The following is a 22,103-nucleotide window of genomic DNA, read 5'->3' on the forward strand; positions in this document are numbered from 1 at the left end:
CAAAAGCTGTGTTTATCAGCGCTAGAATTAATCAGCAGGAGCATCTTTCCTGTGATCAGAACATGTCGGTACCGTGTCCTCTACAGACGACGATGACTGGGTGCAGTCGCTCAAAACATGAAGTGAGAGTGACTTTTACCGAGTTACTCATCTCAAGTTCACGCTCGTCATTTCTGTCGACAATAACATAATTCTTGCGAGTCGACATCAACTTAGTCATTCGACTTTCACTGTCTGTTCCCCGACATCGAACAGTATTGGCATGCATCGCTGTGCACAACGCACCGCAGCGTACAAAGTGGAAGAGGCATGAAACTCTTGCAGTCTGACTGAGGAGCTACGGTATGTATGTCAAAGTAACAACGGACAAATGTGAGGAACTATATTTATTTTTCTTGCATTGTAGAAAAATCCGTGCAAAAATACAGCATGTTAAAACATTTATTGGCAAACTACACAAATCTGTCTCAAAAAGGTCTCAGAGAAAAGCTGCTACATGAACTTAATAACAAAGATCCCAGATCAAGACCGGGACACACGACGGGTTCAGTAAAGATTGGTCTTCTTCATTATCCTCAAGAACTCGCGCTCGTCCACCTCACCGTCGTTATCTTGGTCCGCCTCGTCGATCATTTCCTCAAAAAGGATAAGAAACGAAGTCTGAATGTTCAAATACAACAAAAATGACAAGTGCACTGAGAGCTTTTCTCGATGCATCTTGTGTGATGGACCAGAAAAACTCCATCCTGGGAATTTTAGTACACAGAAATAACCAACAACTGCTATTTCAATAGCACGAGTAAGAACATAACATAAAGGGAAGTAGGAGACAGACGAGTATCAGTCTTATTTGTGAGCTTGGCTGTAATGTAACGCCGTTGAATGAACTGTTTACTGTTACCACTGCTGAGAAATCCAACCCAATGTTTAGTATTCATTATTTCTCAATATTGCTCATTTGTTTCTGGCTTCCTGAGATATCCTCTGAATATATTGTTTAAGGCATTCTGCTACAATTCAAACAATTGATGTAACTTTATCAAAGGCCACATTCTGCTCACTCTTCTGTGTCTGCAGCAACCACTTCTCTGTTGTTGCTGTTGTTGTTGGGCTTTTTAAGAAGTGTGTTCCGAAACACACTGCTCCATATTCAGGTTTTTTTAATGTCAGAACTCTACTTGCCCGATCGGGCCAGTGAGTTGCTACTTGCTAGATTTATTAGCCTGTCGTAGCATTTTACTTGCCCCGTGAAATCAGGAAATCCTTATTGTTGAGCCTGATATTCCACACAAAGAGTGCATTTAACATTAAAAAGATATGCAGTGCACACATTATATGCAAAGGTACAATATCTGCTGAAACTATTGTTAATCATCAAACACGAGAGCAGTTTGAGGAAAATAAACCCTCCGAGTACCAGTGAGTATTAAATAAACCCGGTTAAGAATGGCTTGGTAAACCTCGAGGTAGTTCAGAAGGAGGAGGCGTAGGGAGCTACTGACAGACACAGTGAGAGCATCGAGAACTGCAAAACAGAAACTATGAAGAGATTGTCTCGAGGAGGTTATAGGCTCCGCTTTTACAGTAAAGAGGAACTCTCTTTGTCTCGTAACAAAAAAAAAGAATTGCAAAACAGCAATCAATTCAAAAGCTGATGACTTGTACATGAATGCACCAGTAAACCTACCAATGCGAAGGCATTCCCGTCACTAAAATAACTGCTTGGAGGTTGCTCTTATTAATAGCTTTATTGGATATCCGTCGCCAGATTGTGACATTTCTACACATGTGCATGGACCGCCAATAAGTAATTATATTTAGCATGTGGGAAACATTGCACGTCATCGGAGAACACGATACCTGTAATTCCTCATCCGTGAGGTTTTCACCCAGCTCCTTGGCAACTCTCTTGAGATTTTTGAATGTGATTGTTCCCGTGCCGTCGTCATCAAACAGCCGAAACGCCTTCATTATTTCTTCTTTGGAGTCTTTTTCACTCTGTTGACAGCGACATGACACATAATATATGCCTCAATTACTTTATGCCTCAAAAAACTTTTTTTTTTTAAATCTAATGTATTTTCTGTGACTGTTGAAAAGTGTGGTGTTTATGTTACAACATAACTTAATGAGAAGACATACTGTTGAGAGCAACACAGAACACAGATTTGTGACTTCATGAGTTGTTTGTCTTTCCAAGATTAGAAATGACCAATTTTAATTTCCTAGAAGTTTCCAGTTTTTGTCGAAACAACTGTATTACACACTCACCATTTTCACAGTCATCATACAGAGAAAGTCATTGAAGTCAATTGTTCCAGAGCCAACTTTATCGATGTCTGCAATCATCTTCCTGATCTCTTCTTTCTTTGGTTCAAACCCGAGCGCTCTCATGGCCACCTGTGGCACAGATAGACGGGAGATCTGTTGTCAGCTTCACCACCGCGCGCGCGAGCACACGCGCACACGCATGCACGCACACGCGCACACACACACACACACACATTATTTTTCATCTGATCCGAGCCATGCTAAACCAGGAACTGACCTTGAGCTCCTTCACATCTATTGTTCCACTGCCATCTGTGTCAAACAGATCAAAAGCCTCTTTAACTTCCTGCTTCTGCTCCTCAGTCAGATCTTTTTGGGGACCTGCCTTTTTCCTTTGGCCAGCCGAAGAAGCTGGTTTCCGGTAACCTGTAGCCTGAAAACAACAGCAACAAAAAACCGACATTAAGATGTGGTTGCTGGTTCACATAAGGTATCTGCTCAGTTAACTGTTACTAGCATGCTAGCTAACTTTAGCTTGTATGCTGCTGCACGAGACCCAACAGAAACACGTTTTAAACAATTTTCACGGTAAATCTCGAAATTCCTCCAAATATTAATATAGCGTAAGATTCGTAAACTACGTTTAAATGACGGTACATACCATTTAAATGAACGATTGAGCCCGGGAAAGCTGCAGTTGTGTCTCGGATCGGATGTCAACAAAACTTGCAGTAACGGTTGTATTATTTTTTTCTTCTGTTGATTGACATGAGCGATAGCCAATACAGACCACGGAAGCACCGTGACGCAAACATACTAGCCAATAGCAAAAAAGCAATGGGCGGGCTATAACCGTGTGCGCCAATGGTTGAGATCGTTTCTTGTCGCCCCAGCAACCAGGAAATACAGCGCATGCGCAGTGTTTAATCGCTCGTGCAGAGGCAGCTGGGCAGTGGGCATCGATAACTATACTATAATACATTATGAAATAAGGTAATATTATACCCTTTATGCATGGATAGATAACGTTTGTTTTGCAGAAGCATCTTTTGGGGACATGTTTTTAGTTTAGTTATTTTAGTTCTTAAGACGTTAGCCTGTTAGCTTAGCGTGCAGGCTGCTGCTTGTCTGGTAGCTATATAGGCTAATCTCTTATTGTTATTGTTTTGTGTTGAACAATGTTCATTCATAACTCTTGTAGCTGCAGTTGTATCTATGTTGTTGACCAGAAATGTTAACAGTGGTGGAATAAGTATTCCCTTTTTCCATGAAATGTTAAGGCTTGTTATGACAGTATAGATGTCAGATACATGTACAAGATTCTGTCTGAAATGTACAGTGATGATGCAAAGGTGCATGTACAGTTGCGTATAGTAACATTTTAACTTACTGGACTTAGTTACTATCGTTTTTGTCCTTTTACAGTCCAGGCACCTCAAGTAATGCTGGCGAGTACAGTTATCAACCACAGGCAACATGTTGGCCTGCAGAAGCTCTCAGCGCTGGCAGGAATCACACATTCCTCTTTGGGCCCCAACACAAAGTACAAGTTCATCCAAGATGAAACGAGCGGGGAGTCGGCTCTCGTGTGCTCCTGTTTTCGCGTCCTGGAGAACCTGGAGCTGACCTGCGGGGCGGGTCAGCTGGTTTACGAGACTGTTCAAGCCCACCAGAAGACCTATCATACGGGGTCGGGATGCCTGCTGTTCCTCGCGGGAGCGTGGAGCCGTGCTGCTCTGGAGTGCCTTCAGAGAGGAGTTCCAGTAGCACGCATCATCTCGGCTATGTCTGAAGGAATGGATGTCTGCTTGGACGTTTGCAGGGAATGCAGCGTGTCAACCGAGGGTCTTGGTGTGGCGCAATCAGAGAGCCGCACTGCGACATCTCAGGGTTTAGGACCTCATCTGTCAAAGACGCCCACTGTGGAGGCTTCACGAGCATCTGACACGACTCTAACTGCCAGTGGACGAAGGAAGATCAAGCTCAGCAGACATTTTTATGAGACCAAGTCTGAAAACGTCCCGCAACCTCCTCTGCCCAAGCTTCCTGACATTGCACACATCTCTGCGGGGTTGAGTCACGGTTGTGTCGGTGCGATGACTTTAGTTGTCGAAGCCAGCCGAATACAATCAAGAAGTAACCCGCAAGATGTCAGCTGTTCTACGTTCGATGTTACTAAAGTGGTGACTTGTGTGCTACCCGGTTTACCAGAGGAGCACGCCTGTGTTATGCAGGGCTGCATTGTTCTTGTATCTCATGAACAGGCTTCAGTTGTACATCACTTAAAAGAACAGCACTTGAAGGTTGCTCTGATTAATGGAGATTTATCAGACACCTATCGCCATCTTGGCTTTAAAAGGCTAAAGGGTGTGCAGTGTGTGAGTGACCGGTCGCACTTTTCAAGTTCAACCAAAGAGGAAGAGTGGATGGAAAAGACTGTGGCTCTTCTGTTGAACCTAGAAGTGAACCTGATCGTCGTCAGCGGGCTCGCTAGTGAGAAAGTGATTCAGCGCTGTTGTACACATCACATACTTGTGGTGGAAAAAACGAAGGCTTCCGTTGTGAAGGCGCTGGCTCAGGCGACGGGAGCTGTTCCGGTGACTTACGCCACACAGTTGAGTACGCACTGTGTTGGCGCTGGTGTGAAGGTTGCGATCTGGAGGGACCTCAGCAGCCACGAGAGGAAGCCCTCAACAACTGTGAACATTTCCACCGTAGAGAGCAGCGGGTTGGTCACCGTGATCCTCGCGAGCTGTGTGCACGGCAAGCTGCAGGCCCTGGAGGACCAGTTTTGGGCGTGTGCTTATCGTTTGCACCACACGCTGAAAGACAAAGTCCTCCTGCCCGGTGCCGGAGTGACAGAGATGCTTTGTGTGCATCGCCTTCACAAGCAAGCGGCGCAAAAGCATCACACTGTCCAACAGACCAGAGCAGGGACAGCACACAACCCGTACAGGGGGTTAGTGTTGCACCTCATGGCAGATGGTTTCATAGATTACATATCCACTGTGATGGTTAACACTGGGACGGTTTCAAAAGTCAGAGCCAGGACTGCAGTGAGCCAACAACTGCAGGACTGTGCACAAAGTCAAGGCATTGCTGCAACATTCTCACAGCTGTTCTTGGCAGACGAACAAGAGGACGGAGCAGCAGCAGCAGCAGCAGCAGCAGCACAGGTCTATGATAATGTGAGTGTGAAGCAGGAAGCATGGAGGAAAGCCTTAGACCTGGTTCTCCTGGTCCTACAGACGGATGCAGAGGTCATCACAGGCATCAACCCAAAAAGTGATGGTCCACAGGAAGATGTGATGCTGTTGTGACCGTCATGTTCGACTGTACACAACTTTCTCAGCGTTTATTCAGACGGCACACGTGTTTAAAATACGTTTATTTTTACGACTGGTACAAAGTGAAAGTAGAATAAAGTGTTTGTGCTGTTTATGTTTTCTTGTCATCAATAAATAGTGGAAGTAAAGCAATGCTACCTATATGCTGCCACTTGGGGGAGACAAATGATTGTATGACAGGTCAGTCTGTCTGACTCTCTCTCAGCTGATGCAGGTCAGTAGAAGGAAGAGAATTTGGGCTGTAGTTCCTGAATGGTGAGACTCAAGATGCTTTTGGATAAACACCAAGAAAGGGTCAGCACAACATTGATGAAACGTAACGTGTCCACATGTTGTTTCCCCTCCAGAGTTGAAAGTGATATTTATTTGATTGTTTTCCATCCTGACCTCCAGGTATGTGGAAAGCCATGCCAAAAGAGCACAGCATCTTAAATATCACACATGAAGTACGGTCAGTATGTATTTACATATTTAAATTGTAGTCTAGTTATTCTCTCTCTTAGAGGTGCTGCGTACTATTCTCATAGGAAATACCCCAAAGGTCAGTTTATTTGTTTCATCGACCAAGCGTGACTGAGCTGACTCTACTGGTACACACCTTGTCCTCATACTCAGTCCAGCCAGTGAAAACAAATCGTGCATGTCCAAACCCACATTTACATTTCCCTCTCACGGGGCTCGGGTGGAACTTTGTATGTTTTCTGGTCTTGGTTCTTTATGATCTTTGCCTACGCTTCCTCATGTGTGCTCAGCCTTATGTGTCTCCCTGCCCACTGTGGTGGTTTATGACCTGCTCTGTTATGACGGTAATGTTTGAGGGAGAAGGTATACGCAGGATTAAGTCCTGTTCGTCCATTCAAAAAGAGAACTACAGCGAATCACAACTTCTGGAGGTTATTTTTTGAATTCTAGTAACATTTCCCGTTCTATTTGATCATTGAAAGGTCACGTGATATTATTATTCAACACTAGACGCCCAAAGTTCTAGTTCATCCAGAATTCAGGCTTATTTCACGACACTTTTTAGTAAGTTTCAAAATACAAAAGGACATCATTCGTTATTCCGAAGAAAAACGTCTACTCATTGGAAAAATCAAAAACAACCCGAAAGCAACGACGGTTGATATGAAAGTGAAGCTCTCTCTACCTTTAGATTCTCTTTCCTATTGTGCGCGGTGCATTTTAAAGGTGTGAGCTGAGGCGACACGTGAGACCTTCCAGTTCCTCTGAGAGCAGAGAGAGAGAGCGTCTTGTTGCTTCTCAAAATAGCTCCGTGAAATACAGAAACGTTACATCGGCCATAACAACCTTGAGCGGTGGTGCAGTGAGAGGGTGGGGTGTGAACATAACACCACAAACACAACGCAGAGGAGGAAACTGGAATGGGGAAGTCGGTGACACATCTGAGAGTTCAGGCAGAGTCCACGATTTATTGTCGTCCCCCCCCCCCTGCTCATTATAATGAAAATGAAATCATTTGATTTCGGGCATATTCAAAGTAAACTTATAAATAACAAAAAAAATCTTCTTCTTTTTTAAATTCTCAAATTTTGAGAGGAAAAGGCAACTGAAGGCATGTGACATGTTGCTTTTGGGTATTTGTTTTGTTTGTTCAGGTTTCACTGCAGCAGCATGTGTGTGCAGCTCAAAGGTAGCTTCTGTCGGTTTAGAATGAGGCAATCCGTTTGGGAACAGGTGCCGTACTGATACCACAATGTGGCACGGGAAATGTATTTTTAGAGAGAAACTATAAATCTTGTTTTATTTTCCTCAGACAAACATGCTACATGTTGAAGACTACGTTGAAGACTATAGTCTGCTGTCTAAGTTGAATGTGACGGGTAAATATCATTGATTTTGGCTGCTTTGTCTTTTTTAAATTGACATCTTGAAAACAGCGGAATTCTTCACATGATATTTGGTGACAAGAATTGCTCCGCTAAAGTTTTGGTTTGTCAATGAAATGTTCCAAAGCAGAGAGAAGTATTCAGTGAACGCCTGAGGAGTAGGTCTGTGATCGATGAGGTCGCTAGTTCAAAGAAAACCACGGCTGGGATCGGTGCACCAACAAACGGTTTTTTGGTTATAATTCCCTTTAATAAGGAGAATTCTTGCATTTGAATTGTACTATGAAGGGGTAAATAGAGAACAGTACTGGTATACTTGGCACTTTTCCTTTGTGATGAGATAAAGGACCAAAAAGACCACCCGGCCTACAGATCGGATACACTTCCCTGTGTTCTCCATTGATACAGGAAATACATGTGACCTCTTCCTGTTGGACTCCTGTTTTGAACACAAGTCTTACAACGATGCGAGTCTCTGGACTTAGTCACTCGTTCGGCCTGGCTGGATGTCAGATGTGTCACTGACCAGTTTGGGGGCGGGTGGGGGGGGGGGGTGGGGGGTCACCAACATGACTACAACCGAGAGCACAGCTGACTTTCTACTGATCCAGCACAAGTTTCAAGTGTGGTCAATTTTACCCAGAAGCCCAGACCAGTGAGTGCCTTTTTTGGCAAATGGCTGCCCTCCTAAAATACAATAAAAAACAGATTCCTGCACAAATAAGTCCCACCTCTGATCCTCCACTGTGCTGCTTCTGAGGAAGTTTAGAATTCAAATCAGTCATTCATGATGCCGGCTTTTTTCATCTCAAGTCTGCTGGCGTTTCTCCTTCACGTCATTGTTTTTCACTCATGAACAGCACTGAGGGATAAAAAAAAGCCGACTGTGCTGGTTTTCTTTTTTTTTGACATCTCTCTTCTCTGGCTCTTGAAAAGGACCGGGTGAATGAAAAACACTGGTTTTCGGTTCACATGCTCACCGCTGCTCTTTTGGCGCTCTGAAGGGTCTCAGTGAGTCCACGTCCCCCCTCCTTGCACCTCCTCGACTTCTGCTGGGTTGGTTGGTTAAATCAGAGAGCATTAGTGTGTGTGTGTGTGTGTGTGTGTTGGTGCTCCTAGGGCGCATGCGAACTGAGGCCCAAAGGGGAAAGCCTTCCACACAGATCTAAGCCAGCTGCCCTGATTTAAACACTTCATTGCAAGAAGAGTGGAAGCGAGGGGGAATCCTACACTGGCAAAGCAGCTTCCCGCTCTCAAGAAACCAACGGACGAGCAGCTACTAATGGTGGATTTAGACGTTTAGCCGTTAGCAGTCCTTCTGCCTCAGACTCTCAGGACTCAAAGGGCACTTGCTGGGGGGCGTTCAAGAGAAACTGACCTCTGGGGTTCACCAGAATCAGTCAGTGTGAAGCTCTGTGGAGGAGGGGAGGAGGGAACAGGCAGCAGTCGGTGGGAGGCGGGAGGCCACGGCGGGTTCTCCTGCGCTGCTCCAGAAGGAGACGAGACAGTCGCCGGGAAGCGGGGAAAGAGGAGGATATGGCCACGGGAGAAATCACAACACTTCCCTCCACACCTGAAGACAGCGGCAGCGGCGGCTTCGCTCCCGGGGCCTTCAAGGATCCCAAAAGGCTGTACTGTAAAAACGGGGGCTTCTTCTTGAGGATAAAGTCCGACGGGGGTGTTGATGGAATCCGGGAGAAGAGCGACCCCCACAGTAAGTACTGCCAGTCTTCTTCTTCTTCCTCTTCTTTGCACAGCACAGCACACACAAAAGCTTCTTTATGCTCTCTTTTTTAACACGAAACAGGGAAGTGAGAGTGAAGTAAAAACATCATGGAGGACCGATGTGGATTTTCCAGCTTGCTGAGGTTCATCCTCCACATTGTAAAGAGCAAACTGTGTGTAGCCCTACGTCTGGAAAGAGTAATAACTGCAGCTCGAGAGAAGTACACCTCAAATGTTTGGTGATCAATGGGAACTTTGATGGAATATGTGTGGTGTTTTTAGTGATCTCCATGTTGAGTCACAGTCACACACCGCTTACTGTCTGCTTTACGTCGGCACAAAGCAGCACAACATGGAGCTCAAAGCCAGAACAAGTGAGTTCCTGATCAAGAGATTACGGTCAATGAACTTAAGTTAGCAACTTTTAAAGCGGAAACATTCACGAGTTTGTTTGGCATTCAACTGTGGTTCCCCTCGGTGCCCCTGTATCACTGATTACTGTGGAGTGTGTGTGTCTACAGTTGCATCAGTAAGTGGGAGGGGGAGGGAGGAGGGGGAGGGAGGGGGGGGGATTGGGGGTTTCAGAGGAAAAACACGTGTATTGTCCAAGATGCAGTGTGACATTTCAAGCAGGTGTGTCCAAACGAATGCCTGATATGGAAGCAGTTCAAGGAGAGAGGAGCTATTTTTAGGATAATTAAATGACTTTCAGTTCGACGTATTTATGAAACAAAGTGGGAGAGTCACCTTGTTGATATTATGTTGTGTTATTTAGTTTGTTAACGACAAAAAAAAAGTCTTAAAAGAGTCAGTATCATGGCTTCAGAAAATAATCCATCCTCAATGAGTCACTAAACAGGCCTCGTGTTCATCATTTAGCTCTTTTTGGTTTCTTCCAGTTAATGCGACCTGAGCCGTGCGTCATCAATGGTCCTTTTGTTGAGGCTGTGATTGGCCTGCCAACTCTTTGGACAGCGTAACATACCTGCCAGTTGGCGTTGGAAACGTCAGTGAGAAATGTTGCCCAATGCAGCCGAGGATCCTCGGGGGGGGGATTTCTGTGCTAATGCAGATGGAACTGCACTCCGTTTGTGTTCTTTGTGATTCCCCGTGCCAAAGCTTTGTGAGGACGATATTGCACGTATTGGCACACATTGTTGCCTTTGCATCACCAGCCCCAGGACAATTACAGAAAGGACCACACTGTACAGAGACATTCACAGTAGCTGTGGCACACAATGGAACCAGTAAACCTGGAACACGGAGGCACACTCAGACCAATTACACGTCTTTCTTTTCAGGGAGGAACACCTCTTTGATCTGTGACGTGAATCATCCGGGCAGCATGCTGAACTGTAGACAGATGCTCGTCTATCTGAAGCCTTAATGTGTATGCATTCTGGACAGATCCCCTGATTTGCCTTACGGGGCCCCTGCTTCTTTTTTGGTGGTTTGGCTTCATGCAAAGTATGCTCTGTTGGCAAGCCGTGGCGCCTCCGAAGAGAAAGAATGTGGAGATGATTTTGATACGTCTGTGTGGAGGCAGACAGGTACTGTGTGCTCAGCGCGCTGTGATGCTACTGTTTAGTGGCTGGCGTGAGTACCAGTGGTGTTCATGGCGTTTCATTCATTTAATGCAGAAATATAGGAGCTGCTTATGCAACAGAAATGAACAGATAAGTTCCAAGAATACAAAAAAAAGATATAACCAAAATGAATAATCTGTAAGCACATTTAAAGCCACGTTAATCAGTGTTGTTCACCAACTCTTCACCTTCGTGACCCTTTCAAGGCTCTTTTAGCGCAGCGTTTTTGGCTTCACAGCACATCTGTTTGATTCACTCTCACGGCTCTCATTAGTGCTGCTGTCGAGCCGCCGCAGGCAGCTGTATTTAGTGAACAAGCTCCGATTGAGCCACTGCACGCTACCTGCCCTGCACCAACCCGCAGACGACGTTAGCAGGAAGTTAAAGTTCAAGCACCGAGCAGCTAAACAGCTAGATATTAGTGTATATTAACATATCATGATATCTGATTTTAGTTTTGCTTTGTTTGCTCTCGAAGAACAGTTTCCTCTTTCTGTTTTGTGCTGTCAAGCTAATCACCAGTCCTCCCTCCACGATATACAACTTTAAATGTCCTCGAGCAGGCAAGTAGCTTCAGGCCACGGATGTCTCTCTTTACTGCTGGAGTAGATTTAACATTGAAACGCCTCTCAAACCGTCTTCACTGTCATCTGTTGTGTCACAATAAAATGTGCACAGAGTTGAAAGACGGCACCTTTGATGTAACCAAGAGATTCCTCTCATTGCGATTCAGTGTAGGAATCAGGGACCCAGGAAGTTGATGCTCCTTTGTCTTTTTATAACACAGCACTTCATCATTGTCTTTTGACGAAACATGCCACAAGCAAACTGCTAACACTCTGTGTTTGGTTAATTCTGTTCAATGAAACGTTTGTGTTTTTCCTCAGTAAAGCTTCAGCTGCAGGCGACCTCAGTGGGGGAGGTGGTCGTCAAAGGAGTCTGTGCTAATCGCTATCTGGCCATGAACAGAGACGGACGGCTGTTTGGAGTGGTGAGTGAGCCGGATCATCATCTTTTAACAAACGTTACGTGGGTTATGTTCTCCAAAGTGTTTTGAGATGACTGCCAATGCCGTAGAAACATCAAGTAGCGTTTCCTTAAAGCGTTCAAAGAACGGTGCTTTTCACAAAGCTCTGTTCATTGAATATCTTCAGCCTCCGTCACCAGCAGCATTTAGGCTGCTGGTGACGGAAACCAAATATTTACCAGCCGCTCGACAAGACATCCTCCCCTCGCAAGGAAATAATTAAGTTGACACGTTTGTCATAGTAAGCGCTGAGAAGTAAAAAAAAAAAAAAAAAGGTTTGTCACAACATTACAAGAGGTCAAGTTGCAGATGTATGAGACGCAGAGACAGGAGATGTATCGATACGAAACAGTTTCCTGTTTGTTCTGACCAGACCAAAAGCCGAGGCGTCTCTCACACATGCAGTCAGTCTTCCTTTCCGTTCTCGTCCTCCATGTTTTACTCAAGAAAAAGGAAAAAAATCTGAAACATACTCAAAGTTAAGAAGTGGCAAACGCTAAATTGTCCCCGCTGCCGTCTAGAAGTCGTTGCCTCACAGCAGCAGTGGAAGTGTGAAGTGTTGGTGCCTGATGTGGTCTGGTGGTTTGAAGGCTCGTCCACAGTCAATGTAATCGGCAAGAAGCGTTTCCTCTCCAATAAGAAGCCACCGCCGCTGCCACCCAAGACGCTCTGCTCCGGCTTGTGTTTAGAGAATCATTAAAAGACCCACGCGATATTAACGCTCCTCCAATTAACCATAACCAAGAAAAGTCATTATATTGACTGATATGAAGATTAACATTTGTTGCCAAAGAAATCACATTTTTCCGTCTCATTAAGCACCTTGACTCGTTAGGTCTTGCACGTTTTATCCAGAAGCAGAACTTATTTATTGGATATTTGCTAAAGTAATTGACAAAGACTGACCACTTATACATGAGTTGATACAACGATTTGTTCTGCTGATGAGATCTGTACATTTGTCATGTTTAAACATGCGCTGACTAGAGCCGTACTGACGTCCCTCGTCAGACACGACTTCCTTTAAAACAAAGTCTTCATTGTAGAAGCGTGAGAGCAGAAATGATTTCAAACCAACAGTCCGTTTGAAAAATAAAGGTGGCATTGAGCTCTGGGTGTTTTATGTGTTTAATTTAACATCATACATTGTCAGCATTGCAAATGTTCTCCCTTTCCAACAACATATATTACACAAATTCAATCAAATGTCCTCCAAACTAAATAACATAACATGGAATTCCACGACAGTGCTGATGTTCATGAGCAGAGAGGAAAGGAACACAGTAACACTTCTATTAATCGACTAAATGACCTAACTTCACTTTCCATCTGTTGAAATGTCAGAGTAGTTTCACAGTTTTCTTACGTTTCCTCAGTTTGCAGAGTAAGTGTATTGTTGTGCTCCTCAGGAATAAAGCAGAAGTAAATGCAGCACCCTGACCATCAAATCAAAACATCCTTAAATGAACTCTGTGTCTCTCTCCAGAGACGGGCTACAGACGAGTGCTACTTCCACGAGCGGCTCGAGAGCAACAACTACAACACCTACCGCTCCAGGAAGTACCCCAACATGTACGTGGCACTGAAGCGGACTGGCCAGTACAAGTCCGGAAGCAAAACTGGACCGGGTCAAAAGGCCATTCTTTTTCTTCCAATGTCTGCCAAGTGCTAATAATCTGTTTGAGAAATATAAACCTCTTAGTGGCGGCAACAAAGAAGATGTGACGGCAACGAAGACAAAGCGTTCCATCGACGTTGCCCAAAATAGCTGTGACGCTTTCTGACTGTTTGATCCCCGAACGTGTCCCGCTCTCTTTCTCAGCTTTTACTTTCAAACCAGCCAGGTGCCTCGCTCAAGCACGGCAGTGTTTATTTAACCCATGCAGGTCTTCCCTCTCTCTGGCTGAAGGATTTAAAGCGGCAAACCTTTTGACAACAAGTGCGCTTCTAACAGAACGGTCTGAGTTTAGCTGAGAGACGTCGGGCCTGTCGAGGAATATTCTGTTAAAACGTAAAAGATGCAAATGCTCTCAACTCTTACATTATTATAACTTTAGAAGAGTGAAGGACTTCAACTACGTAACTGAATTTTAGAATGTTGTGATCCAACATTGTTTGACGGAGTAAAAACGAAGCCCACTAAACCCGCTAAGATCCCAAACCCAAGAAGTACTCGGCACACTTACTGGATACTTTACAGATTACCTGAGCTCGTTAGTGTATCATTTTAGATTTGTGCAAAAAAAACTATCCACGTTGCATGGCACCGGAACATAACGTCTACCTTTCTTAATAAGCGGTAAAACAACGTAAAAGATGATTGTGACCTCTCTGACCAGTCATTGTGGTCAGTCGGCCAACATGAAGATCACAACTTCTTGCCACTCGCCAAAAGCGGTCAGCCGACGCTGGTGGTTAGCTTGTATCTGTTCCCTGTTTAAAAATACAGCAGAATTAAAGAAAGGAATCTGCTGCTGGCAGCCAATACTGCCCAACAGATGTGGATTTCCAACATGGCTGCCAAAAAAAAAAGTTAAATTAACCGTATAAAACTCTGCAGGCACCACAGTGGCATATCTTTAAAAAACACAAAGTGAGTGTTTTCTTGTAGTTCAGCGACATTTGCACAGTATTTCTCAATGCAAACCAAACCAAACAGTCGTAAATACACCTTGAACATGAGTAATACTGACAACCGTATGTCAACACAGCCGTGATACGCTACCCCCGTCGGGCGGATGATGGCTCGCTAGCATTTCAGCTGCCTGTGGTACAGCTGGTAGAACATCCCCGAGTAGACGGCGGGAAGCTCCTCCATGGCGAGGTCGATCTCCCCGAAGCCTCGCTCCAGGCCGCGGAGCAGAAGCCCGGCTACGCGAGAGGTGATGGCCGTCGTGTGCTCGGTCTTCGCCAGCTCGGCGAGCTCCAGCCACTCGCAGCGCAGACACTCCCGGGTGCAGAAGTTGATGTCGTAGCTGAGCGGGCCGAGTCGGCAGATGATGTACATGTCCGACATGCCGAAGGCGCCGGGGTGGTTGTGCTGCTGCCGGATGCTGAGCAGAGACCTGAACTCGGAGCGAACGCCGGTCTCCTCGAAGACCTCGCGAACAGCAGTGGCACCTGAAAAACCAGCATTTAAATATCAAGCGTTTTAAAGATCCTGACAAGAAGGAATACATTCACGTTCCCTTGTCAGAGTCACCTTACAGACGCTTTAGACATGGAAGGAAAAACAGGAAAATACAAATATATTTTTTGTAAAGACGAACGCTGCTTTTTGTGATGGGTCACGTATACAATATTAAAGCTGCTTTTAAAATGTAAAAAAATAGAAAAGGTGACTTTAGAGAAACGGTTATCTTGGCGTATATGTTGTGTGCCTTATTTTGTACAGTTCAAATGAATGTATCATCTTTAAGCTTAACACTAAAATGGTAGGATTTCGCTAGATGTACTGGATTAGTTGTTTTGACGCTCACCGATATCTTCTCCTGGATCAGACAAGCCGCCGGGGAACTTCCAAGCATTCTGTGTCTGAAACACGAGCAGAGTTAACATTTAACATCCATTGTGACAGATGGCACTGCTGTAAATGTATACTTAGAGTAAATGTTCATTTTAGTCTCGTTTGTAACATGAAATCAGTGCCGTCCAGTTTAAAGTCACTTCTTTCTTTAAATAGGTGGCGCGGTCCGACAGTGTAACAGTCGTTTGTAGTCACAGCGATGACAGACAATGTGTTCAAAGGATGAGCGTATGCATCTGAAGTAATGCTCAAACAGGCAGAGAGATGCTGGATGCTCTGATCCGAGTGTCCGTTCATTTCATGTTTTATATTTAGACTTCTACATTTGATGCGGTGAAGTGTGTCTTCCAAAGCTGTTTCACCACTTGATATTTAATAACAGTTTGCTGCTGGTTAAGTTATGATGTCAGTCTTGTATATATATTTTTGTAGTTACCTAAAGAATTTTGTATGCAGTGCTTTTATTTTGAAGAAATGCTATTTCATCTTCGATTTTCCTTGTTCAGCAGATTCTCTCTTTGTGAGTAACACGGATGCACTCCAGCATTTATTTTCATGTCGACAGGATGCTATGTATGTTTGGGGCGGTTTATAAAGTGTGCTGGAAAGGAAGTAATAAAGGGATTTTGTTGAACTCTAATCAGTGTGGTTTTTCAGAGTAAAACGTCTCATCCAGAGCTAAATGTGAAAATGACAAAAAACACCAAAACATGCACAAACTGTTGATGCTGAATCTACAGGGGAATGACTGGACGCTGGTTAAATGGCTTCAGTCCACTGGGGGGGGTCTGTCGGTCGAGTGTTGTGCTGATGTGAGAGCGATAACGTCCGGGTTTGTTTACAGGAAATGCGTAACCCTCTGAGACTCTGCTGCTGCCAAGGGCCAGACTTACTGGAGAAGGCTTGTTTCCAGTAAACAGCTCGAGGAGGAGGAGGAGGAGGAGGAGGAGGAGGTAAAACTCTTCCCACACGTTAAGGCCACTAACCGTTTCCCTCTGCTTCTGGACAAAATCCATTAAGACACATTCTATGCAGAAGACTCCCGGCTGGCACACATGTTGTCAGCAAACAGGCCCGTTTGTATTCGGTCAGTTATAAACGATGTTTGCTGTGTGAGACATATTTTACAGTCACCACGTGTTTCCTTCTCAGATTACTCCTCCTGGAAGAGTTCAATGCAACGAAGAATTTAAATGATGTCAACGTACTCACTTCTACATCGTGTATAAATAACATTTTTAGGGGAAATTACTTTAGCTCGTCCCGTATAGTCCGATGTCTTCAGATAGATTTGGTTTTGGCTGAACCAACATTGAAGTGGGGACACATAATCGATGTGATAAATCAAAGTACTGGGTCTAGCAGTACATTATTGAAGCAGATTATTTATTTTCCTTCCAGCAGACGCGTGGACTCTGAAATGTTTCCTTCCTCTGGATATTTGCCTTTTGCCCGTTGACGGCTGCGTGGCAATGAATGATGACACATGTGATCCTGTTGCTGTATTGTGTGTTCAAGTGGCTCAGACTCTCTGCTCTTTGATACAGTGTTGCAACGAAGGATTATTACAAGCTGCGACAGCGATGCTGTTATTAGTTTTCACCTTGTGTGTGTGTGTGTGTGTGTGTGTGTGGCTTTGAATTCATGTCAGCTTTAGCAGCAGTGGTGATGACGTGTGGTCACATTACAAGATATGATGGTTGAATTCAGTACAGGAGCAGCTGCCTTTACCAGAACAGCTTTTATTTGCCATTTTGACTCTTAAGGTTTTAAAAATGTACACCGTGTGCTCTTGTGCTTTATATCTTAAATCATAATTGGTTTCTAAATTGCGGCGTCACGGTGCAATCTTGTTTTGGCCGGGCTGAGAATCCAAACAAATCTGTGTCGCAAAGATTTTTTGAAAAGAGCCCAGTTGTAAGTGGACCTCATAACAACCTGAGCACGACAGCAGAGCTCTGTGAGAGCGGGCAGAGGCACACACACACACGCACACACACACACACACACACGCGCACACACTCTCAGAGCTGTTAGCATTCGGCTCATGTAAACACTGTGTTTGCTTGAGGTCAGCTGATGTGCGGAGCTGTGTTGAGTGTGTGAGGATCAACAGAGGCAACATACAACTCACTGAATAAACAACTCATCACAAGTGTTTTTCGCAGCAGGCGCTCTGCTGCCTCATTGGCTCTTTTATTAATTACACTGTGGACGGACGGGTCGGTGTATTGCTTTCTGGCTCAGTCAGCAGAGAGCTGGTGAACTCGCTGCCAAAAGTCATTTTTAACCAAAATATGTCAGAATTTTTCCTTTTGAGAAATGTGTCAACTGTACCTAATATGAATAATAACAGCTCTGTGCTCAGCCTTTTCATATGCTGCATTCCTGCTGAGAAATAACCAAATTCTTTTTTTTCTCCACAGTTTCCTGGAAAGTCGCAAGACTACAGCCAACGCATGAATTTACTGAAAATAAAACGAAGAAAATCTAAATTAAATTTAATTAATATGGTCCAGCTATATGGCAATAACATAAATGTAATGGAGAGTCATTTGAAACAGTATAGCGACACATTTACCTTGTTTCTGTCTTGGACCACAAGAACTTTTCCATTCGATTCATCAACGACTGCACCTGCAAAAGAAATCAATAAATCTGACATTTCTTTCATATATTTTGCAACCACGTATGTCCCCAGTGCACTGAAGTAGTTACTGTAATAACACCTGTTGGCAGTCTAGTTCAAAGTTAATTATGAGGTTGGACACGTTAACCCTTCACCATGCGGAGGACGAAGCCCGGAGCTGGTTCTCTGTCCGGCCAGCGAGAGCTGCTTTGTTCATTTTAGATTTCTTCAACACGTCGCTGAAGTACGGTAGATGATCAATAAAGTCCACGGACAAACCAGTGGAATGAATAACAATAACATGGGCTCGTTGCTCTTCATTTAAAAACAGTCAAGTTGATTCCACTTCTCAAACTGTTATACCAAAGAAGAACCAAACAGAAGGGCCAGCCTCAGAGCTTTAAGTACGATACGGCCTTCATATGCTTCAAATTAAGTATGTAGCGTAACGTCAGAACACATCCAGAGGCTTCGGTGTTTATGTTCACCGGCTAGCCGCTAACTTTCTCCGTTTGCCGGTTGGTTTGGCAGCTTGACATGCGTTGGGTTTGTCAGAGCTGTCTGACTAAAGAGAACAGAGAGAGAACCAAAGCAGAACAGCTGAGGGCCCGAAAAAAACCCAAAACAATGAGCTGAAACCTGCTAGAAATGTCGGTGTAGAGAAGCTGATAACCAATCGGTGGGTTTGAAATTAACAATAGGTGCTCTCATGTCAGCATTACATTTAGAGCATTTAGAGTTTTCCAAAATAGTGAAGAACAGAGCACATTAAAATTAAATAAAAATTTTTACTTTCTTAAAAGAGTCCGAATGACTCAGCTGTGAACGATGTGGACATCCTACTTCACCACTTACATATTTTTTTCAGCAGGTAGTGACTAAGAGAGGCAGCTATGTACCGCTGGCAGCTCCAGAGGAGGAGGAGGAGGAGGAGGAAGAGGAGGAAGAGGAGGAGGAAGAGGAGGGAAAACGGGCAGCTTTCTTTTCCGGTTGCTCCGTCTGCCCGCCCGGGACGGGCCTCCTTAAATGAATGTCACAGATGTGTAAAAGAGGGATGGGTCGTCTTAAATGGCCCGACTTGGACTTCCAAGTGGAAACTGATGTCATCCACCGATCCACAGCGCTGCACGGGAGGAGGTCTGGCTGCTGCTAACGGAGGCTATCATTATGTAGCCTTCAGTGGAGGAAACCAACTGCTCACAAGGAGAAATATGAATTGTGAGACAAGAAGCCCAGAAGCAACAGGGGATGCGTAGGTTCTGTAGTAAAAAAAAAAACCTGTGAATCGCTTGAGGTCACGGCTGGTTTCTGAGCCACAACAAAGTTTGATGTCTTCTCTTCATCCATATTTCATGTCGGCAGTAATTATAGGGTCACAGCAACATCTGGAGAGCACCATGAGGTCACAGCGAGGTCACAATGCTGATAGAGAGGCGCTCTACATCACTTGTGACGGATTTCATGACAGAATACTAATTATCCTCGTTGTTTATGTCCAGGATCTTGATTTGGTTGCTGCGATGAAAACATTTGTTCAGGATTCAGTCTTGTTCTACGAGTGTTTACTCACGCTGTACTGTAAGACGGGCTGAAGGCATTGAAAAGAGTGAACGCTGTCCAACATGCAATTATTACAGTTTCAGTGAGTCACCGGGTGGTGAAACCATCCTCATGATTCACGTTAATGATGCTAATTCATTACATATGAGCCAAAAAGCATTTCCTTTATTCCTCGTTAAAGGGCAGCTTACTCAACCTTCAGTTGGCCTTAAAGAGGACAGTTTGAAAGCCTGCTGGGGCACATCCACCTTCTCCTTCATTGACTGACTGTACATGACGTGCTATTCTCTTGTGTAATATAAAGCTGCGTGCGCCCGAGCAAACAAGTATCAGATCATGTAAACAGCTCTGTGTTTCAGATTCCTAACCTCAGTGTCATCAGTGTTTGTACCGGGGCATTCTGGCAACAATAAAAAGGGGAATTTCTGGACCCCTTCCATACCGGAGGATGCTCTGGACATGTTCTGACATGCTTCATGTTCATCCACTGGTAACAAGGTGAAAGACGACACTCTGCCCTCTGCTGGACCATCACAAACGTAGCACACTCAGAATCTCGACGAGTGAATTTCTATTTACACTACGGAAATGGGCCAAAGTTGAAAAATGCATAACAGACAAACAGGCCCCCGGCCTGAAATATATTTGATCACAGCGACTTATAAATGATTTTAAAGTAGCAAAAGACTGGATTCATAATTTTAAATCACGCCTCCATATCTTGTGAACAGTGAATTGAGAGATTTTTATGGTTATTGTCATTATTGCCGATACATTTTATGTCAATAAAGAAACCAATTCATCTGCTTAAAGCTTCAGCTCGATTGCTCTTTTGCTCTATTGCTTGAGGATGTGGACAACAAAGAATTACCTCAAGATTGTGATTATATGTATTTATAGAACGAGTGCTGAAAGGACCAAAAAGGTACTGTAAATAAATGATGATCTTAACTTAAATTCACATCTCTTTTCCAGAGCTTTCAGCTGCATTTCATGGTCGTCATCAGATCCATGACGAACACCATCTGCTGTAGTTGAAAGCTCTGTAAACACTAGGTCGTGAACCTTTTTAGGTAATAATATTATAAGGCAAGAATGACCCCTCAGGCTAAGAAATCTCTACCTGCCACTCCGATCTGGTGAGTCGCGAACCCCGGCAGCCGGCTCTCCCCGTCTCCCAACCAGAGGGCCAAGACGGCGTGGTCGTGTTTGGCGTGGTGGAAGGCGAAGCCGTGAGTGGAGGCGGCGGCAGCACATCGGCTCAGAGAGATGGGCACCCGGAGCCACACTGCGACTCTCCCCTCGGCTTTCCACCGGGCCAGCGACTCTACGGAGGACACGAGTCAAAGGTTCACCGGGATGGACACACTTACAAAATATGTATTGTTGATGATGTTGCTGCTTTATTAAATAAAGTGCAGAAACAGACAGGAAAGAGCAGATTGTTTTGTGTTGATGCTTAATGTGATTTGGGAGGCAAACGTAAAGAAGAGAGACAGACAGATGACAAGCAGCAGAGACAGTTTAGTGGAAGTAGCCTGAAGGGTTTAGGAAGCAGATCTTTTTAAAACAGAAGGTTGCTGGTTCAAATCCCAGAGTGACTGGAAGAATGCAGATAGAAATTATGTAGTTCTCAAACAGTTAAACTCTTAATCTGTCAAACTATCGATAAATAGAAAATCTATTTGCAATATTTTGAATAATCAACCAATCAAATAACATATCTTTTAGGTTTTGGACTTTTAAGCAATAGAAAGCTCGCGGTTTAAAGACCATCTTGTGATGAGTTTATTACTGAATAATTAAACTATTTATAAAATGATTTTAATGATTACTCAATATTGAAAGAAAGTTAGTTGCTGCTTTATAAATTCAAACATCTCATTTTAATCATTTTACCTTTGAACAACACCCTGCATGCTTAATTTACCGTCATGGGGTTGCTCTCTTGTTTCCCATCACTGGTAAAAAGGAATTAATGCATTATGGCTCAAATCTATAATGAAATCCAAACCCCTGAACCAGCAACTACATAGAGTGCACTCTGTGTATGCAGCAAAGTGCCAAACATTCACCTGCAGAGCCACTGACACGTGGCTACTTTCGATATTAAGGGACATTTTACCCTGCGGGCATCTGCATCTTCTTCAGTGCACGTGTAACAGCTGACCGCTGTCCCTCGTGCACACACACACACACACACGCACCAAAGCCCCCGTTGTGTGTTGAGAAGACCTGACCTGCGCATGAATCACATCGCACTGTGACGCCACCAACCTTGCAGCAATCCGCTGAATGAGCTCTCGCTGATGTCCCCCGGTAACCCGATGTCAGCCAGGTTCACCGTCACTCCACCAAAGCGGTCCCCTTTGCCCGTCAGAGCCCCGGTGCCCGTTACTTTCTGTAGTTGAGAACGAGCTGCGGCGCACGAGAACGCACGCACAGGTGAGCGTGCGGGACATGACGCTCTGCCGCAAAACCTTCCTCCCACCAACGGCAGCAGCTTTAAAGCGAAGGCACAAGCAGCCATGTCGCTATGTACGTACACGGAGCCGCTTAAAGGTAACTTTAGCTGGAACTGGTTG

At 44.5% G+C, this 22,103-nt stretch overlaps 4 protein-coding genes across 5 annotated transcripts; 2 read left to right on the top strand and 2 right to left on the bottom strand.

The window, feature by feature from the left end:
• Window positions 1–371: 371 nt before the first annotated feature.
• cetn4 (centrin 4) lies at window positions 372–3,020 on the bottom strand. The gene is made up of 5 exons (XM_079268688.1): window positions 2,933–3,020; window positions 2,549–2,704; window positions 2,272–2,400; window positions 1,861–1,998; window positions 372–636 (listed from the first exon to the last, which is right to left on the bottom strand). The coding sequence occupies exons 1-5, from the start codon at window positions 2,933–2,935 to the stop codon at window positions 547–549; spliced, it is 516 nt and encodes a 171-aa protein (XP_079124814.1). The 5' UTR covers window positions 2,936–3,020; the 3' UTR covers window positions 372–546.
• Window positions 3,021–3,710: 690 nt separating this feature from the next.
• bbs12 (Bardet-Biedl syndrome 12) lies at window positions 3,711–5,591 on the top strand (the record flags this gene model as incomplete). The annotated part of the gene is made up of 1 exon (XM_079269231.1): window positions 3,711–5,591. The coding sequence occupies exon 1, from the start codon at window positions 3,714–3,716 to the stop codon at window positions 5,589–5,591; it is 1,878 nt and encodes a 625-aa protein (XP_079125357.1). The 5' UTR covers window positions 3,711–3,713.
• Window positions 5,592–8,583: 2,992 nt separating this feature from the next.
• Window positions 8,584–16,848, top strand: fgf2 (fibroblast growth factor 2). Of its 2 annotated transcripts, XM_079268690.1 has the most exons (4): window positions 8,584–9,179; window positions 11,664–11,767; window positions 13,290–13,375; window positions 16,174–16,848. In XM_079268690.1, exons 1-4 carry the CDS (start codon window positions 9,002–9,004, stop codon window positions 16,190–16,192), a joined length of 387 nt encoding a protein of 128 aa, XP_079124816.1. In that variant the 5' UTR covers window positions 8,584–9,001; the 3' UTR covers window positions 16,193–16,848. The 2 variants fall into 2 exon arrangements, with proteins under 2 accessions (XP_079124816.1, XP_079124815.1); XM_079268689.1 differs by lacking the exon at window positions 16,174–16,848 and having other exon boundaries at window positions 8,586–9,179; window positions 13,290–13,476.
• nudt6 (nudix (nucleoside diphosphate linked moiety X)-type motif 6) lies at window positions 14,546–22,048 on the bottom strand (the record flags this gene model as incomplete). The annotated part of the gene is made up of 5 exons (XM_079268691.1): window positions 14,546–14,923; window positions 15,283–15,337; window positions 17,911–17,966; window positions 20,642–20,845; window positions 21,796–22,048. The coding sequence occupies 5 exons, from the start codon at window positions 22,046–22,048 to the stop codon at window positions 14,553–14,555; spliced, it is 939 nt and encodes a 312-aa protein (XP_079124817.1). The 3' UTR covers window positions 14,546–14,552.
• Between the last annotated feature and the right edge of the window lie 55 nt (window positions 22,049–22,103).

This window comes from Melanostigma gelatinosum, assembly GCF_949748355.1.
Source record: "Melanostigma gelatinosum genome assembly, chromosome: 5".
Lineage (NCBI taxonomy): Eukaryota > Metazoa > Chordata > Actinopteri > Perciformes > Zoarcidae > Melanostigma > Melanostigma gelatinosum.

Excerpts from the sequence above, each read along its gene's own strand:
- cetn4 (XM_079268688.1), bottom strand. Across the intron at positions 1,999-2,271 it reads GTATGATGACTGTGAAAATG|AGTGAAAAAGACTCCAAAGA; the intron begins GTGAGTGTGTAA and ends CGCTGTCAACAG. Across the intron at positions 637-1,860 it reads TCACGGATGAGGAATTACAG|GAAATGATCGACGAGGCGGA; the intron begins GTATCGTGTTCT and ends ATCCTTTTTGAG.
- fgf2 (XM_079268689.1), top strand. The coding sequence starts at position 9,002 with ATGGCCACGGGAGAAATCACAACACTTCCCTCCACACCTGAAGACAGC. Across the intron at positions 9,180-11,663 it reads GGAGAAGAGCGACCCCCACA|TAAAGCTTCAGCTGCAGGCG; the intron begins GTAAGTACTGCC and ends GTTTTTCCTCAG. Across the intron at positions 11,768-13,289 it reads ACGGACGGCTGTTTGGAGTG|AGACGGGCTACAGACGAGTG; the intron begins GTGAGTGAGCCG and ends GTCTCTCTCCAG.